This window comes from Alosa alosa, chromosome 6, assembly GCF_017589495.1.
Source record: "Alosa alosa isolate M-15738 ecotype Scorff River chromosome 6, AALO_Geno_1.1, whole genome shotgun sequence".
Taxonomy (NCBI): Eukaryota; Metazoa; Chordata; class Actinopteri; order Clupeiformes; family Clupeidae; genus Alosa; species Alosa alosa.
The window spans coordinates 21,015,441-21,029,379 of NC_063194.1; the positions used below are offsets into that span (position 1 = coordinate 21,015,441).

Below are 13,939 nucleotides of genomic sequence, written 5' to 3' on the forward strand. Positions count from 1 at the left end.
GAAAGGGTGCCCCACTTCTGAAGCACAATACATAATGACACAATGACACACAATACACATGACATACATAACTGCCGATGACACATAAAAGCCTGGATAATTATGGGTTATCACAAATGCAGTAACATAAAAGTTCAGAGTGCAAATAAATCCATAATGGGATTATTGCTAATCTTGACCCACAGTTTTAATCTAAGTTTAGCCATGGAACCACAGCATGAATATCGCATTATGCCATTATCATAATCATGTATCAGTCACAAATAGCTTTCCGTTGACAGCTTTCCTACAGCTGGCTGGACTTTTAACCTATTGCCTGTAGCTGAGTATTGTATCACATTATAACGATCCATTTATAGATTCCGACTATCAAAACAAATCTCAAAACAAATCCCCCACACACACTGCTGTCTGCAGCTCATGGCTGTCTGTCCTGATAAATATAACTTATAGAGATTGTTTGTGCTGACCACAACCTCTCAGAAGTCAAGGAATTAGAATTATATTTAAAAAATGAACAACTTTATTTAAACAAGAAATGTATTCAACAATACAGATACTCATCTTGAATTAAACATCCTTCAGGGTTCATCCTTATTTTGTTTCCATCCTAATCCAACCAGTTCCATACTATCCATGACTGCTACTATATACTGTATATATTTGTAATTATAATATAAAGATATAAAATCTTATGAAACATAACAGAAAAGTTGGGTGAGGAGCCACTCTAATTTCAGGGAATGAGGCAAGCGGTCTAACCCCTGCCGGTCATAATCAAAACGGCTTATGGCTTCTAAAGTGGTACGCAACTTTCTGAAATTCACTGTAAGGCTAATCATGACCTGAAGACTGTCAGGAAGCAAATCAAACAAATGACTGTACAAGCGTTCAAAATAAAGGTTGTGTTGTTCTCTCTCCATATCATGATATCATGTCATGTAAATACTGGTGTGCTGGTATATAAATCTTTTTTGTTTGGGGTGCCACTCATTCTCAACTCACCATTCCACCAAAACAAAATACACGTATGGTTATGAACAAAAGTTAGGGTTTTACAGTTCCAATCATATACATGTATAAATGGAGATATTTGTTCATATATTCTTGTCCAATGGAAGCAATGATTTATTTGTGTCCATACCTCGTCAAGCGCCCTCCTGTCCGCTACCCTGCTTTTCCATTGCATCTCATTTAATTTATCTAACCCTAATTAGATAAGATGCAATTTTGTATTTGTATGCATGTCCATCTTAACCTTATTCTAATATCTATTTAGGTACAGTGCAGAATTCCGTACACATATACAGATTTGGTTCACGGTAACAGGATAGTGCATATGTCACAAATTTATTGCAAATGGCTTTAGAACTAACCTAATTTGTCAGCCAAAGGATTTGGTTTGTATAGCACCAGCCATCTCCACCTCAGTTATAAAATAATTGCAAGCTAATACCATGGCGATGAGTTGAATTAAGAGTATGAGAGATAATAATGTAGTAATAATGTATATTGTGTGATGTGCAGCTTTGGACAAAGGAATCAGGAACCTTACTTAAAGTTAAGCTCATGTTTACTTAAAACCTGTTAGTATAGTTTATAATAGATAAGGCTGGATATGGCTACCAAAAATCCAATGAGATAGCAATGTGGCTAACATGTGACTAAAGTATAGGAACACTAGCGATGCATGGACACAACAGAGAAACCCAAGTTTACTTACTTCCTATTGGACTCCTTAGTCTCCTCACAGCACAAAACACCAACATATCTGAAACCTAACCTCTAGTAAAAGCCAACTGTGCCAGGATAGTGAGCTTGGAACATTATGCAGCGATACACTTAAACATTTTCAGATGTAGCATTGGCCTTGCAAAATTAATATATGTACAAAAAGAAAAAAATCTAAATGAAACAAACAGAGCCCCAATGTATAACAGCAGATCCATTAAACTGTGAGATGGTCTACTTTAGAACGGATTCAGCTCGAACATGATATTGGGAAAAGTGAGGAGGTGCAGCTGTATAAGTTGGAAGGGTGGAGAAGAGGAACATTCTTCACCCTTTTAGAAGAGGCCTCCAGTCTGTTGCTGAAAAACATCAATTGTGTCTTCATCCTCCATTTCCAGCTGCCAAGAAAACATTGATTCAGTTTATATGTTTTATGTTGCAAAAAATCTGCTTTAACTCCTGCGAGTCAAATCCTCACTTCTACTTTCACTTTGCGAATGAGTTGGTTTACCAGGCCACCTTTTACCATGAGTTTACTGAGCATCTTAAATGTTGTGATATACTATAAACAGGACAAAGGATCAATACTCTCTGTGAATCTACCCCACTTAAAATTGTGATTAGGGGTTGAGTATTGCTCAAACTGTATGATTTCCGATTCTGAATCTGCTTATCAATTCCAGTTCCTATCAATTCCTTATTTTGATTTCAAAAGGTTAAAAAAATTGTTTAGATAAAAGATGAATGTCTTTATTCTATATTCCAGGAGAAGTCTATGTTCTAAGCCCTAATTGAACATTCAAAAAGTTAATATTTATTTACAGTTTGAAGGATTGCAATAATAATATTATATGTACATCTGGCGTGTATTGCTTTTTTTTAACTTCTGAATCTTGCCTGTGTAACTGCCTATAGGCTATTCTCTGTTGATGTTCATGCATACCTTAGTGTGTGTTGATGTAGCCTAGCCTAGCGTAACTAGACTCGTGGGGGTTTGCTACCTTTAATACACACAAGTGTATTACACTAGCCTGAAGTAGTCATACTAAATTCTAGTCAGAATATGAGTATGATACTGCTCCATTGGGACGTAATTATGGGGTGTGTTTCACCCGATACAGGGGATACAGATTCTTCTGCATTCAATTGGATAGACCTAACCAATCAGACAACAAAATAGCTTACCGTGAGGTGTAGGAAGAAAACACACAAACCATCCTTCTTCTCCACAAATGCCTTAACATTGTTTTCTGGTCTTTTGTAAAAGTTAGTGCCGTCAATAACTCCTATAGCCTACAACACTCATTAGCGAAATCTAAGAGATACGTAGTAGGGTAGGCTATTAGGAAAAACTGATAGCCTATATCCCCTCCGTTTCGAAAAATAATTCTGTTGAACACTGATATGCTATGTTAAACAGCTGGGAAAGGCTCTCGCAAATCCCTCAAACAGGTGGTCAATCAGAGATTTCAAACGAACGAGGGAACATGTCACAATGCAACAGTGCTGTTTTCCCTTGATGAAAGTGAAACCACGAGTTTTCCCACATCTCAACTTTGGCCAAAGTTTTCAGAAATAATTGTTTTCAGTGATAAAACCTCATTAAATAATATTATGCATTTTCCATATGGGGTTTTAAAAGCCATGTCTCCTAGCCACAGTGTTTTTGTTTCACACTTAAACCTAATCTAAGCATGCTCAAATAACGTGATAGACCTGGCGCTGTTGCTCACCTGTCCATCATCGTAAAGCCCGATTTGATTGGTTCGCCCAATCTAGGGCGAGCATACTTGCTCCACAATGGAGCAATGCCAGACCGAACTTCCCGATCTCAAATGTTGTGGGCAGGACTAAGTTCGGACTGGCACCCAGGCTTAGTACACCCTTGATATTTGAATTGAAAAGACCCCCTCCCCAATTGCCATAGTGTAATTCAAACTCTGCTCAAGATAAGAATAAATTACACAGGATGGTTTAAGTGACCTGCGTGTGGGCAAGTCAGACTGAGACGGGTCATTGGATTCAGAGCGGTAGAGAAAATAGAGTGGGGACACTCCCCTAAGAGACCATGGAAAAAGATGGAGGCGCTTTTCCATGCCAGTTGCTGGATTATGGGAGTTTTGGAACTGAAAACGGCCAATCACTTGGTCAGTAGTCAATGAGTTACTAGATTACGCCCTCCAGCATCCAGAAGTACATCCCACCCGCCTGCGATACAGCAATTCAACACTGTTGTTTTGGAACTTTTGTTCATGTGGCAGCGACATCAAAGAGTGCCGCAACTCTCTCTTTCTATGGCTCTGATTGGATTTAATTACCTGTGAAGGCGTGTCTGTCTCATTTATGGGCTGTCCATCAAACCGGAATCGAATTTGCCTCATAGTCAGACCCTGAAATGACAAACCTACATTTACATTTATATTTGCAAATATATTTATAACTTTATATTTGCAGCATATTCAAATGGTTATATATGTGAAATGCTATTGATATCATGCACCAGGTGACAGGGTTGTTATTTTTATTTTGTCTTCCTTGACTATTTGATTTACAAACAATTAAGCACAACCATTACCACAAGTTCACATAGGCCTACTTCACTGCTGCTGCACCCACTTCCACCCTGAGAATTTGACTTTATTTGCACCTCACCTGTCTTTCACAGTATGCCTTCATCAGTTTACTGAGTGGTGTGTGTCTCTTGATTTTGAACTGCACTACTGAGCCATCCTGTCCAGCCACTTTGAGATTGATATGTTCATTATTTTCCGTTTTCACTCCCTCCTGCGAAATACAAGCATATGCATACGATTCAACCGGGTCACCTGAATCTTTTTTTTCAATAGCACATTCGTACACAGCCCCACTTCCCTATGTGACTTAAAGTTCAGGCACGCACAAATAAACCCTCTCTTAACAAAATATGATTAACATAACGTTAAAGTTCTAAAAGTTAATATCTGAGTGAGGGAGACTGAGACTCAGTTAGGCTATATGATTTTATGAAAGCACTGTTGCATAATGTAACTGTTCCACATGTTCCATAACATTAACCCGTGCTTGTCAAGTCAACTCGTTCTGGACAACTTCTTAATAAGAACGCCTAACAATGTTACTCGAGATAACAAAATGATCAAGACACCTTCAATGTACCAATGATTATGACTACTAGTACAGCATAGAATCGGATAGTGAAGCACTTATGTTGGTCAATGCTACACTATTGACTGGCTGAATTCAATTTAGCCAGAAAAACTGGTTAGCTCTGTCAGCCAAAATCTTAAACCACTACGTAGGCTACATGAGGTGCAAGTTAACAGGCGATGAACTAACATCCTATAGAAAGTGATTTTGGAATATTATGTATTTGCTCTCGTGCATATATCGTTCATAGATAGAGATATTCCTAGAGCTATTCAATTAGCTTGTGTCCTACAACAGAAAAGCTAAAATGCTAACTGCGCGCCTTTGCAAGCGCGTTCACGTTTCTTCCGGTGTTTCCAAAGGAGTAGTTGCAGTATTTATCCACTAAGGGGAATAACCCCAAAGACCTGACAGAAGTTTGATTTTATTTCATTCATATTACATTTAATGAGTAAAAGTTGAACAGCAAGAAATCTTAAAATTCACTCACCTTGGGCTTTTCGTCGGCCATGGTAGCTAATTGTATTTGGGCTTCTCTACCCTGCTACACAAAGAGTCAACATGCGCGCGCGCGTACGCCCCCATTTAAAGCCGATCTTGCGTGCGCGTTCACGAGGGAACGCGCATTTTCACCCATACATACTTTTTGTCTAAAATCAATACGGCATTCCATCCAATTTAGCTCCATTCTCACTAATGGAGACTAGCTGCCATTACTCCAGTGAATTCCCATGTTGAAATGTTTTAAAACAGCCAATGAGTTGTTTTGTTGTCTTTTCATGAAGATCTGTGATGTCACTTAGGAGGTGTGGTTTGGTCGCGCTATTCACGTGAACGCGCACAACAATCCATGTTTTATGAATAACATGTCATTGCAAAAATCTGTTCAACATCTGTGCTAACTAAACGTCAATGTTAGCCTGTCTGTCTTATCACCGCTTACTTTCCAAGAATTTATCGTTCTTGTGTTGCCTATAATGGGGAACTATATCTAAAAGAACAGGATGATGGCCGCAGAATTGACGTGAACTTATTTATTTAACATTAGTTACGTATCTGTAAGTAACAGTTAACGTTAGTTAACGTTAACTCGTTCATATTTGTTGAATGAAGATGTCGCATATTCAGCCATTCTAGAAAAGTATTGTGTAGGCCTACCTATCCTGTTGCAGCTGGTGCACATGTGAAAATAAACATATTTTTGCAGTTTATCCCAGGAATAAACTCAAAAGAACATGGCAATATTTGTTTCTTATTAGCCTAAGTAGCTCATGTAACATTGTCACATATAGAAACATGTTAACTAAATGTTAATGTTAACACATTGTTAATCAAAATTAAGCTAGTCACAGGTAACACCATGCCTTCTTGCTACTGTAGCCATCTTGTTTATGACCTGGCTAAGTATAATTCAAGTTAAGAATTTATCTGTGGGATGTTATTAAGGTACGAAATACACAACTAATGTTTCATTTAAGATAGTTCCCATTAAAGCACACTTTACAATATGAGGGTTAGTTAACATCCACATGCATGTCAAGTTAATATAAACATTTAGAATATCCTTTATCCTAGGATAAAGGATATTCACCCCAATTCATCTACTTTACTTATCTTTAGTGCATGTTGTTAAAGGTATAATTGGAAGCCTATGAATGGTAGCCTAATGGAAATTATTCTGTTAACTAGTTATCAGTGATCATAGTGAAAAGTGTTTTTCCCCCTGATTGTCGGTTGTGATAATTTCTACCACATATTATTTTTTAATCTTAATTTAAATATCATACATAATTTGATCAGTGATAGGGCGAGATATTTTAAAGAAAATGTTGCATTCCATTTTGATCAGGCTCTAAGATGCACTACTTGAGGTCCTTGTAGTTGAGGCGGCTAGTTCGTGCCTTTCTTTTACTGTCTATGGTTCGTACACAGTGAATGCAGTGAATGCAGTGAACTTGACATAGTTCTTGGCCATTCGCATTACAAGAGATCTCATCTCGCAAATATTTTTAAAACAATATTGACTAAATGGAGGAGGTAGATGTAGAGCCAACAATTACTGTAAGTACTAGATCTAAGATCAACGTTCTTCTATCCATAAATGCTCCTTCCCCTAACGTGCTGCTAACTAAACGTCAATGTTAGCCTGTCTGTCTTATCACCGCTTACTTTGCAAGAATTTATCGTTCTTGTGTTGCCTATAATGGGGAACTATATCTAAAAGAACAGGATGATGGCCGCAGAATTGACGTGAACTTATTTATTTAACGTTAGTTACGTATCTGTAAGTAACAGTTAACGTTAGTTAACGTTAACTCGTTCATATTTGTTGAATGAAGATGTCGCATATTCAGCCATTCTAGAAAAGTATTGTGTAGGCCTACCTATCCTGTTGCAGCTGGTGCACATGTGAAAATAAACATATTTTTGCAGTTTATCCCAGGAATAAACTCAAAAGAAAAACACATTGGCTTCGTATGGGGACCCGGAGACATCCTAGTTTATGAGACAAGTCACAAAGCCGCAGGTGAGTCATATATTGAGAACTCCCTGTAGACCGTGTTCTCAAGCTCTGTAACGTTTTCGGATTAAATACATTTGTACTGAATATATAACAGGTAAACAATCAGTGGGACCAAGCTGTCCAGACGTGCAGGTAGTGAGGAAAGATGAAGACATATATTCTCCAATTTTGCGCAAGCTCTTCAATGAGTCCCATCACATCTTTGTTGGACTTCAGAATATCAGAGATGATTTGCCAAGCAAAAACAAAAAGCCACAGTAAGGCCAATATATTGTTTACTTCTATATAGATTCTTCTTTATATATTATTCCCATTGTTTACAAGTTGGGGTAATTGTAATTCATTTGCTGTACTTTTAATCATCCTCCTGCAGATTTGTCAGGATCAGCAAAAACTACAGGTCTGTTATAAGAGCGTGCATGGAAGAGCTCCAACAAATTGCAGGTATCTCTTCCTAGTAGTGCTCTAAGTATCTGGGCCCTGACTTCAGAGCCTCTAAATATAAGGACTTTGACTTGACCATTTGTTTACTTATTTGGTGAAAAATGACATTTCTTTGTCTCACTTTCCTCTCCAGTGTCAACTCGAGATCCTGCACTAGCAGCACAGTATGGCAACCAGGTATAGAACTGATTGTCTTGAAAAGCAACGTATGCATATGGTCATACCTGAGCGGTACACTTTCTCTACATACATTACATTACACACATTTCTATACAAATCTATTTACAAAAACCCTTCCTTTCATTGCAGGTGTCTATTCTTCTGGCTGTGGAGCTCATCTGGAACCTCTGTGAGGTGCTCTTCATTGATGCTGCTCCAGGTAGAGTTTGTGCCTTTCTCCCCTGGTGTAGTGACACATAACACAAACTGCTCTAGCAGGAATGGGGTGGGATTGCTGGGCAGTTAGTCAGTGCCTGGGCAGGAGTGTTTTAATGGAGCTTTTGCAAGTTTCCTGGCAAAAACCTTTACTGAACAAATGTTTTTTTTTGCACTTTAAAACTTGCTGTAGTAAAGAGAATGTGAACTATTTGCTGGGTTGAGATGATATTATTGAAAATCCCATTCTGAATCCTAGCTGCTGCATCTCTGTTTTTCTTCAGCTGGCTCCTTGCTGCTTCATCTGTTGGACTGGGTACGGCTCCACAAAGCAGAGGTGGATGAGAAGGCTCAGGACGTCCTGCGTTGTGAGAGTCCCACACGCCACCAGTTTTTCTGGGATGTGGTATGTATGTGGCTCTCCTGCTCCTCATCCTGCCTAAGCCACGTCTGTAGTCTGTAGTCTGATGCCTGTGTGGTGGCACGTGGGTGTCTCACTGTCTCTGTCTCTAACCCCTGCCAGGTGATCAGTTTTGTGCTGCAGGGGAGGATGGAGGAGGCTCGGTCTATGCTAGCTAAACAGGCTGTGCTGCAGCCTGCTGCGCAGACCACATTCAAGCGCATGGACAGCCTACTTCAGAAGATGCCAATTTACAATGTAAGCACCAAATTTTAAGCTCTGCTTTTCTTAGCTAGCTGGATATTGCAGCCATTGCCATTTTGCCAGGGAAATGTGTGATGTGACGGTAATAAAAAGTTTATTTTTATTGCGACACCATTGAAAAAAGATTTACAAGGAGGCAAGAGAATAGATATAGAGATTGTTTAGATATTTAGGAGATTGTCTATCAAGAGAGGTGACTGTTGTTATGAATATGGTAGCAGCTTTTAATCAATTAAACTCTCATGGAAGGCCAGGCTATTATTAATATTGTTGGTTAGTTTATGGATCATAGCCTTGAAGTTAACCTAATGTAATTGTAGATTCAAAACGTTAATTGTAATAGTTTGCAACTATAATGGATTTGGTGAATGATCTTTAGTTGGAAGACCTGTCAATGTACCTTGTGACGTTCAAGTGACATGGAAATCAGAACATCAAAATAGGATAACTAGGCCCTTGTTTAACAAACTCATTTATTTCTAGGTCAATCGAGCATGGCACATTGCAAGGAAACAAGTATCTTAGATCACTAATGTTGTAGTGGTTTGTTCTTGCACAAATGTTCTATACTGTATGTATATGCCCCCTTTCCTCTGCAGCCTAGCAGCACACAGACGCTGACTGAGTTTGAGGTGAAGTGGAGACAATGGCATGAGGAGTGTGATGCCAGCCTTCAGGACAACTCCTTCGCCAGCAACCCACACCTGGAGACCATCTGTAAGGTGAGGGTGGTCAAGATTTGTGTTCATAGTGTATCAGGTCATGTCTATCATTAGGTCAACCACTACAACCAGACAGTAAAGTACAGTTCATAAATGTATGATGCTGTGTGTGTGCAAACTGATTCCTCAGATCCTGCTGGGTGACGATGACACGCTTCTGGAGCACAAGGAGCTGCTGAGCACCTGGTATCACTATGTGGTGACCAGACTACTCTATACTCACCCCACAGTCAAGCCCATCGACCTACACTACTACGCACAGGTGCGTACCCCCTCACTAAATCTCAGGGAGAACACTGTCCCATGTGTTTTGAGTTTCCGAAGAGCTTTATATATGGGAGCATGAGAGAGAGAGAGATTCAGCATTTTGTGTTTTACAGATGTGCATGGACAGGTTCCTGGACTCCCAAAGTCCCCCTGAGCCCTTGGACAGCATTCTTCTCGCAGCTTTTGAATTTGACATTCACCAAGTCATAAAAGACTGCAGGTGGGCCCTCACGTACTGTATAACTAACACTGAACACAACTTGGATTTGGAATATTCACAGGTCATTAAATAAACTGCCAAATCCCCTCAAAGGCATGCCATTATTTTGAAAGAAAGCTACACTGTAACGGCTGTTTCTCTTTCCTGGATAAAAGACATTAGTTTATATATCTCAATATTTCTCTGTGTATTTGTTTTCAGCATTGCTCTCAACAACTGGTGGTTTGTGGCCCACTTAACTGATCTGTTGCATCACTGCAAGCTGCTGCAGTCCCATAATCTTCAGTAGGTTCTTCTGTTACCTAGTCAGTCACACACTTCAAATAAATAGCAGCGCTTCATCCAACACAGTTCCTCACGACTGATGTCCCTCCCCTGTGTGTTCTGTGGTGTCTTTAGCTTTGGCTCAAACCTGCGGGAGTTCCTGCTTCTGGAGTACGCCTCGGGTCTGTTCACACATCACAGGTGGGCGTCCTTTGCTTTTTGCAGTCTGAGCAAGCTCAGCATTTGGGCACAGAATGGGATGTGTTTGGGGGAAGGGAGAGTCATTTCAAATCTGATCTTTAGAGGCCATTCAGGTCATGTTATAATACCAGTGTAAGCATGAGGCTGAATGATGTTCTTTGCCTGGACCAGTCTGTGGCAGTTGGCAGTGGACTACTTTGACCACTGCCAGGGTTTCGGGCGGGTGTACCTGGAACTGCTGATCGAGCGCGTGCCCCTGGACACGGAGCGGAAGGCCCTGAAGGTGCTGCGCATCTGTGAGAACAGGCAGATGAATGAACAGGGTAAACCTCTGCTGGCGCACCCATTACACACATCTTCACCCACACATATCCCCCATATAGAGATTTTCTCAAAGGGTAGAGTGGAAATTCTTTTGTTTACTCCTGTGCTAGCTACAAAACTTGCTGCCTTAAAGCGCTCGTCATTATATCTTTTCTCTTCTACTCCAACAGTTTATAATAGTGTTCATAAAGTTCATGAGTCCCTGAAAGCAGAATCCTGCACGGGTCCATTTTTAAAAATCCGCACCCACCCGTACCCGTCATGTTTAAAACCGCATCCGACCCGTTATCCGACACCAGAGCTAGTTAAATTCCGTATCCGACCCGACCCGCATTAAATAAAACCGACACCCGAGCTGTACGCGAGTTACAAGTTAAACACACGTTTAAGGAACTAATTACACAACCATTAACACTGCAGATCCAACTTCAGCTTAAGTTTACAGGCCTATCCTACATGATGAAAAGTAGCCTAGGCTAACACAATACAACACTCCGAGTGATCACATTTTACCACTCTTCAAGCAGATGCGGCTACAAGGCTATCGCCACGCAAATGCCTAATTTAGGATTTAAACACCGCCCTGCACACACATCATTAAACTTAGATTAACAGCAGTCATGTGGTAGCCTAGGCTAGCCTACATTAAATGAATGAATGGGTCGGTCATAGCCTACACCGGATTATGCATTAGCCTATGAAACTTTATGCAACTATCGGCAAATATAAATATTATTTGAGTGCAAGATTGGATGGGAAACAATGTGGCCTACCTTTTCCCACGCATAGGAGAAATCTGGCTCGCTTGATGGCAATAGATCTCACAATCTAAGCAATATTGGGAAATAAACGAGCATGCTCTCTCCACTATGACAAAATGTCAAAAGAGTCATCTTTAGGTGTTTTTAATGAATGTAAGCAGCCACTTCGTTCTGAAAGACTACAGGCAGATCAGACTACGCGCATGTGATTTTTAAAAGTGAAAGTATAGGTGCCTAGAGAGTTTTGGGAAGGCACGTAGGTTACACACGAAATATGCATTTCAAATGCTTTTATCAACTTAAATTGCAGGCATATTATTTAGGATGTGTTACTAACATATTGTTACGCATACAGTACGCATGTGATGTTTATGAAAGGCTCATTCCGATTTAGACCCGTGTCCCCCGCAGTTTGACCCGACCCCACCGTGTTCGACCCGACCCGCATCCGACACAGTAGAATATTTTTCACCCGTTTCATCAAAATGTGCAGGTCACCCGTCGGGTACCTGAACCCGTGCAGGACTCTGCCTGAAAGAAGACCATATGCTACTATGTAATATATATATATAATAGCATATACAATGGGTTTCTATACATGTAATACATACATGTAAAAGATGTGTGTTATTCCAAGTTGTATTCTGGTTGTTGTACAGTGCGCAGCATCTGTAAGATCATGGCCAAGCGGGCGCTCCGGAACAACCGGCTGGGCTCTGCCCTCTCCTGGACCATCCGGGCCAAAGATGCTGCTTTCGCCACGCTCATTTCAGAAAGGTACAAACACCCCACCACCATTTACTCTTGTTGTGTACATCATAACATGCACGGTCAGGAATCTGAATACCCTGATGGTGCTTCACTCCCTCAGGTTCCTTCAGGACTATTGCTCCCGCGGAACCTTCTCTGACCTGGACCTGATTGACAACCTGGGGCCAGCCATGCTACTGAGCGACAGACTCACCTTCCTTGGTAGGCACTGGGACATCCAGAATGGCAAACCAGTGCATACAGTATATGCATTTTTTGACTATACTCTATTAATAAATCCATCTTTAGTGACATTTGCGCACTGACATCTGGAGACCACAACTAAACTGTAGTGCACCCGGATACCCGGTTTCACATAGGGTATCCTTAAAATGCCCCTTAAAATGCCTCACCTGAACATGTGGTGCTTTGCCGGAACGTTTAGGTAAATACCGGGAGTTCCACAGGCTGTATGGAGAGAAGCGCTTCACAGAGGCTGCCAAGCTCCTGCTGTCCCTCATGACTGCTAAGATTGCCCCTCAGAGCTTCTGGATGACCCTGCTTATCGACGCACTGCCACTGCTTGAACAGAAAGAGGTATATATATACGTCTAATCTGCTCTCTTGCTGTGTTGCTGTCGTGGTAATTCTCTTTCAGCCATCACCAATATCCCAAAAGGTTGCGCCTTGTGTTCTCCTTCAGAGAGCGAGTTCATAACCAGAATGTTCTTCTGACCTTCCCATGTTTTTTTTTTTTTTTTTGTGTTTTTTTTTTTTTAATGGCACAGGTGATCTTCTCAGTGGATCAAACACATGAGCTGATGTTCTGCTTGGAGGAGCTGACCTCTGGAAAGGCCCCACCCAACCCTGACCGACCCATGCAGGTGTGTAGGCCATCCTCGGGCAGGCTCCTGATCATGTTTTCAAGTGCCTTACGAATAATTATAAGGCCTTCATGTCAATTAATTTACAGGGGCTGAAACTAAAAACAGCCTGTCTCAGTAATGGCTAACTAGGTCGCACTTCATGCACACATACATCATTTCCTAGAAATTGAAATAGTGGTGGTGAGCTATTTCAGGTGGAGGTTGATTGTTTTTAAGCCGGTGAGGAACTGATTGATTGATTGATTGACTATTCGCAGGCGTTACAACTCCAACCCCCCCACCCCATATTTTACACCTCCCCAAGAGTCTCCACTTGAATATGAGAATAAAGGCTGTTTCTAGTAATTAAGGACATGCAGTAGTCTAACCTACATGGCTCTTAAAATGTCTCTCCAGGAGGAAGACCTTGAGACCACAAAGATCGAGCTCCTCAGACTGGCGTTGGCTCGGAACCTCGCCATGGCGATTGTGAAGGAGGGCACCGTGGAAGCTTGAGATGTGCTGGAGTTGAGGCTTAACTGTGTTTATTATTTGTATGTTTGCCATTTTGTACTGTGTGTGTGTGTGTGTGTGTGTGTATATATATATAATAAGGGCTGAAATGGAGACTTTGATTCCTTGATAATAAAATGTACCTAGTTTGTACACATTTGTAAGAGAT

The 13,939-nt window shown here is 40.7% G+C and overlaps 2 protein-coding genes across 2 annotated transcripts; one reads left to right on the forward strand and one right to left on the reverse strand.

The window, feature by feature from the left end:
• Positions 1 to 505: 505 nt before the first annotated feature.
• Positions 506 to 5,428, reverse strand: LOC125296895 (small ubiquitin-related modifier 2). Its single transcript, XM_048247048.1, has 4 exons — positions 5,366 to 5,428; positions 4,384 to 4,515; positions 4,050 to 4,121; positions 506 to 2,129 (listed from the first exon to the last, which is right to left on the reverse strand). Exons 1-4 carry the CDS (start codon positions 5,384 to 5,386, stop codon positions 2,067 to 2,069), a joined length of 288 nt encoding a protein of 95 aa, XP_048103005.1. The 5' UTR covers positions 5,387 to 5,428; the 3' UTR covers positions 506 to 2,066.
• A 1,364-nt stretch (positions 5,429 to 6,792) lies between these two features.
• Positions 6,793 to 13,938, forward strand: nup85 (nucleoporin 85). The gene is made up of 19 exons (XM_048245076.1): positions 6,793 to 6,936; positions 7,309 to 7,402; positions 7,494 to 7,656; positions 7,773 to 7,843; positions 7,977 to 8,020; positions 8,153 to 8,222; positions 8,503 to 8,624; positions 8,742 to 8,876; positions 9,482 to 9,604; positions 9,735 to 9,866; positions 9,985 to 10,091; positions 10,293 to 10,376; positions 10,491 to 10,556; positions 10,728 to 10,879; positions 12,301 to 12,418; positions 12,513 to 12,613; positions 12,837 to 12,988; positions 13,180 to 13,275; positions 13,675 to 13,938. The coding sequence occupies exons 1-19, from the start codon at positions 6,904 to 6,906 to the stop codon at positions 13,771 to 13,773; spliced, it is 1,962 nt and encodes a 653-aa protein (XP_048101033.1). The 5' UTR covers positions 6,793 to 6,903; the 3' UTR covers positions 13,774 to 13,938.
• The last annotated feature ends 1 nt before the right edge of the window (position 13,939 follows it).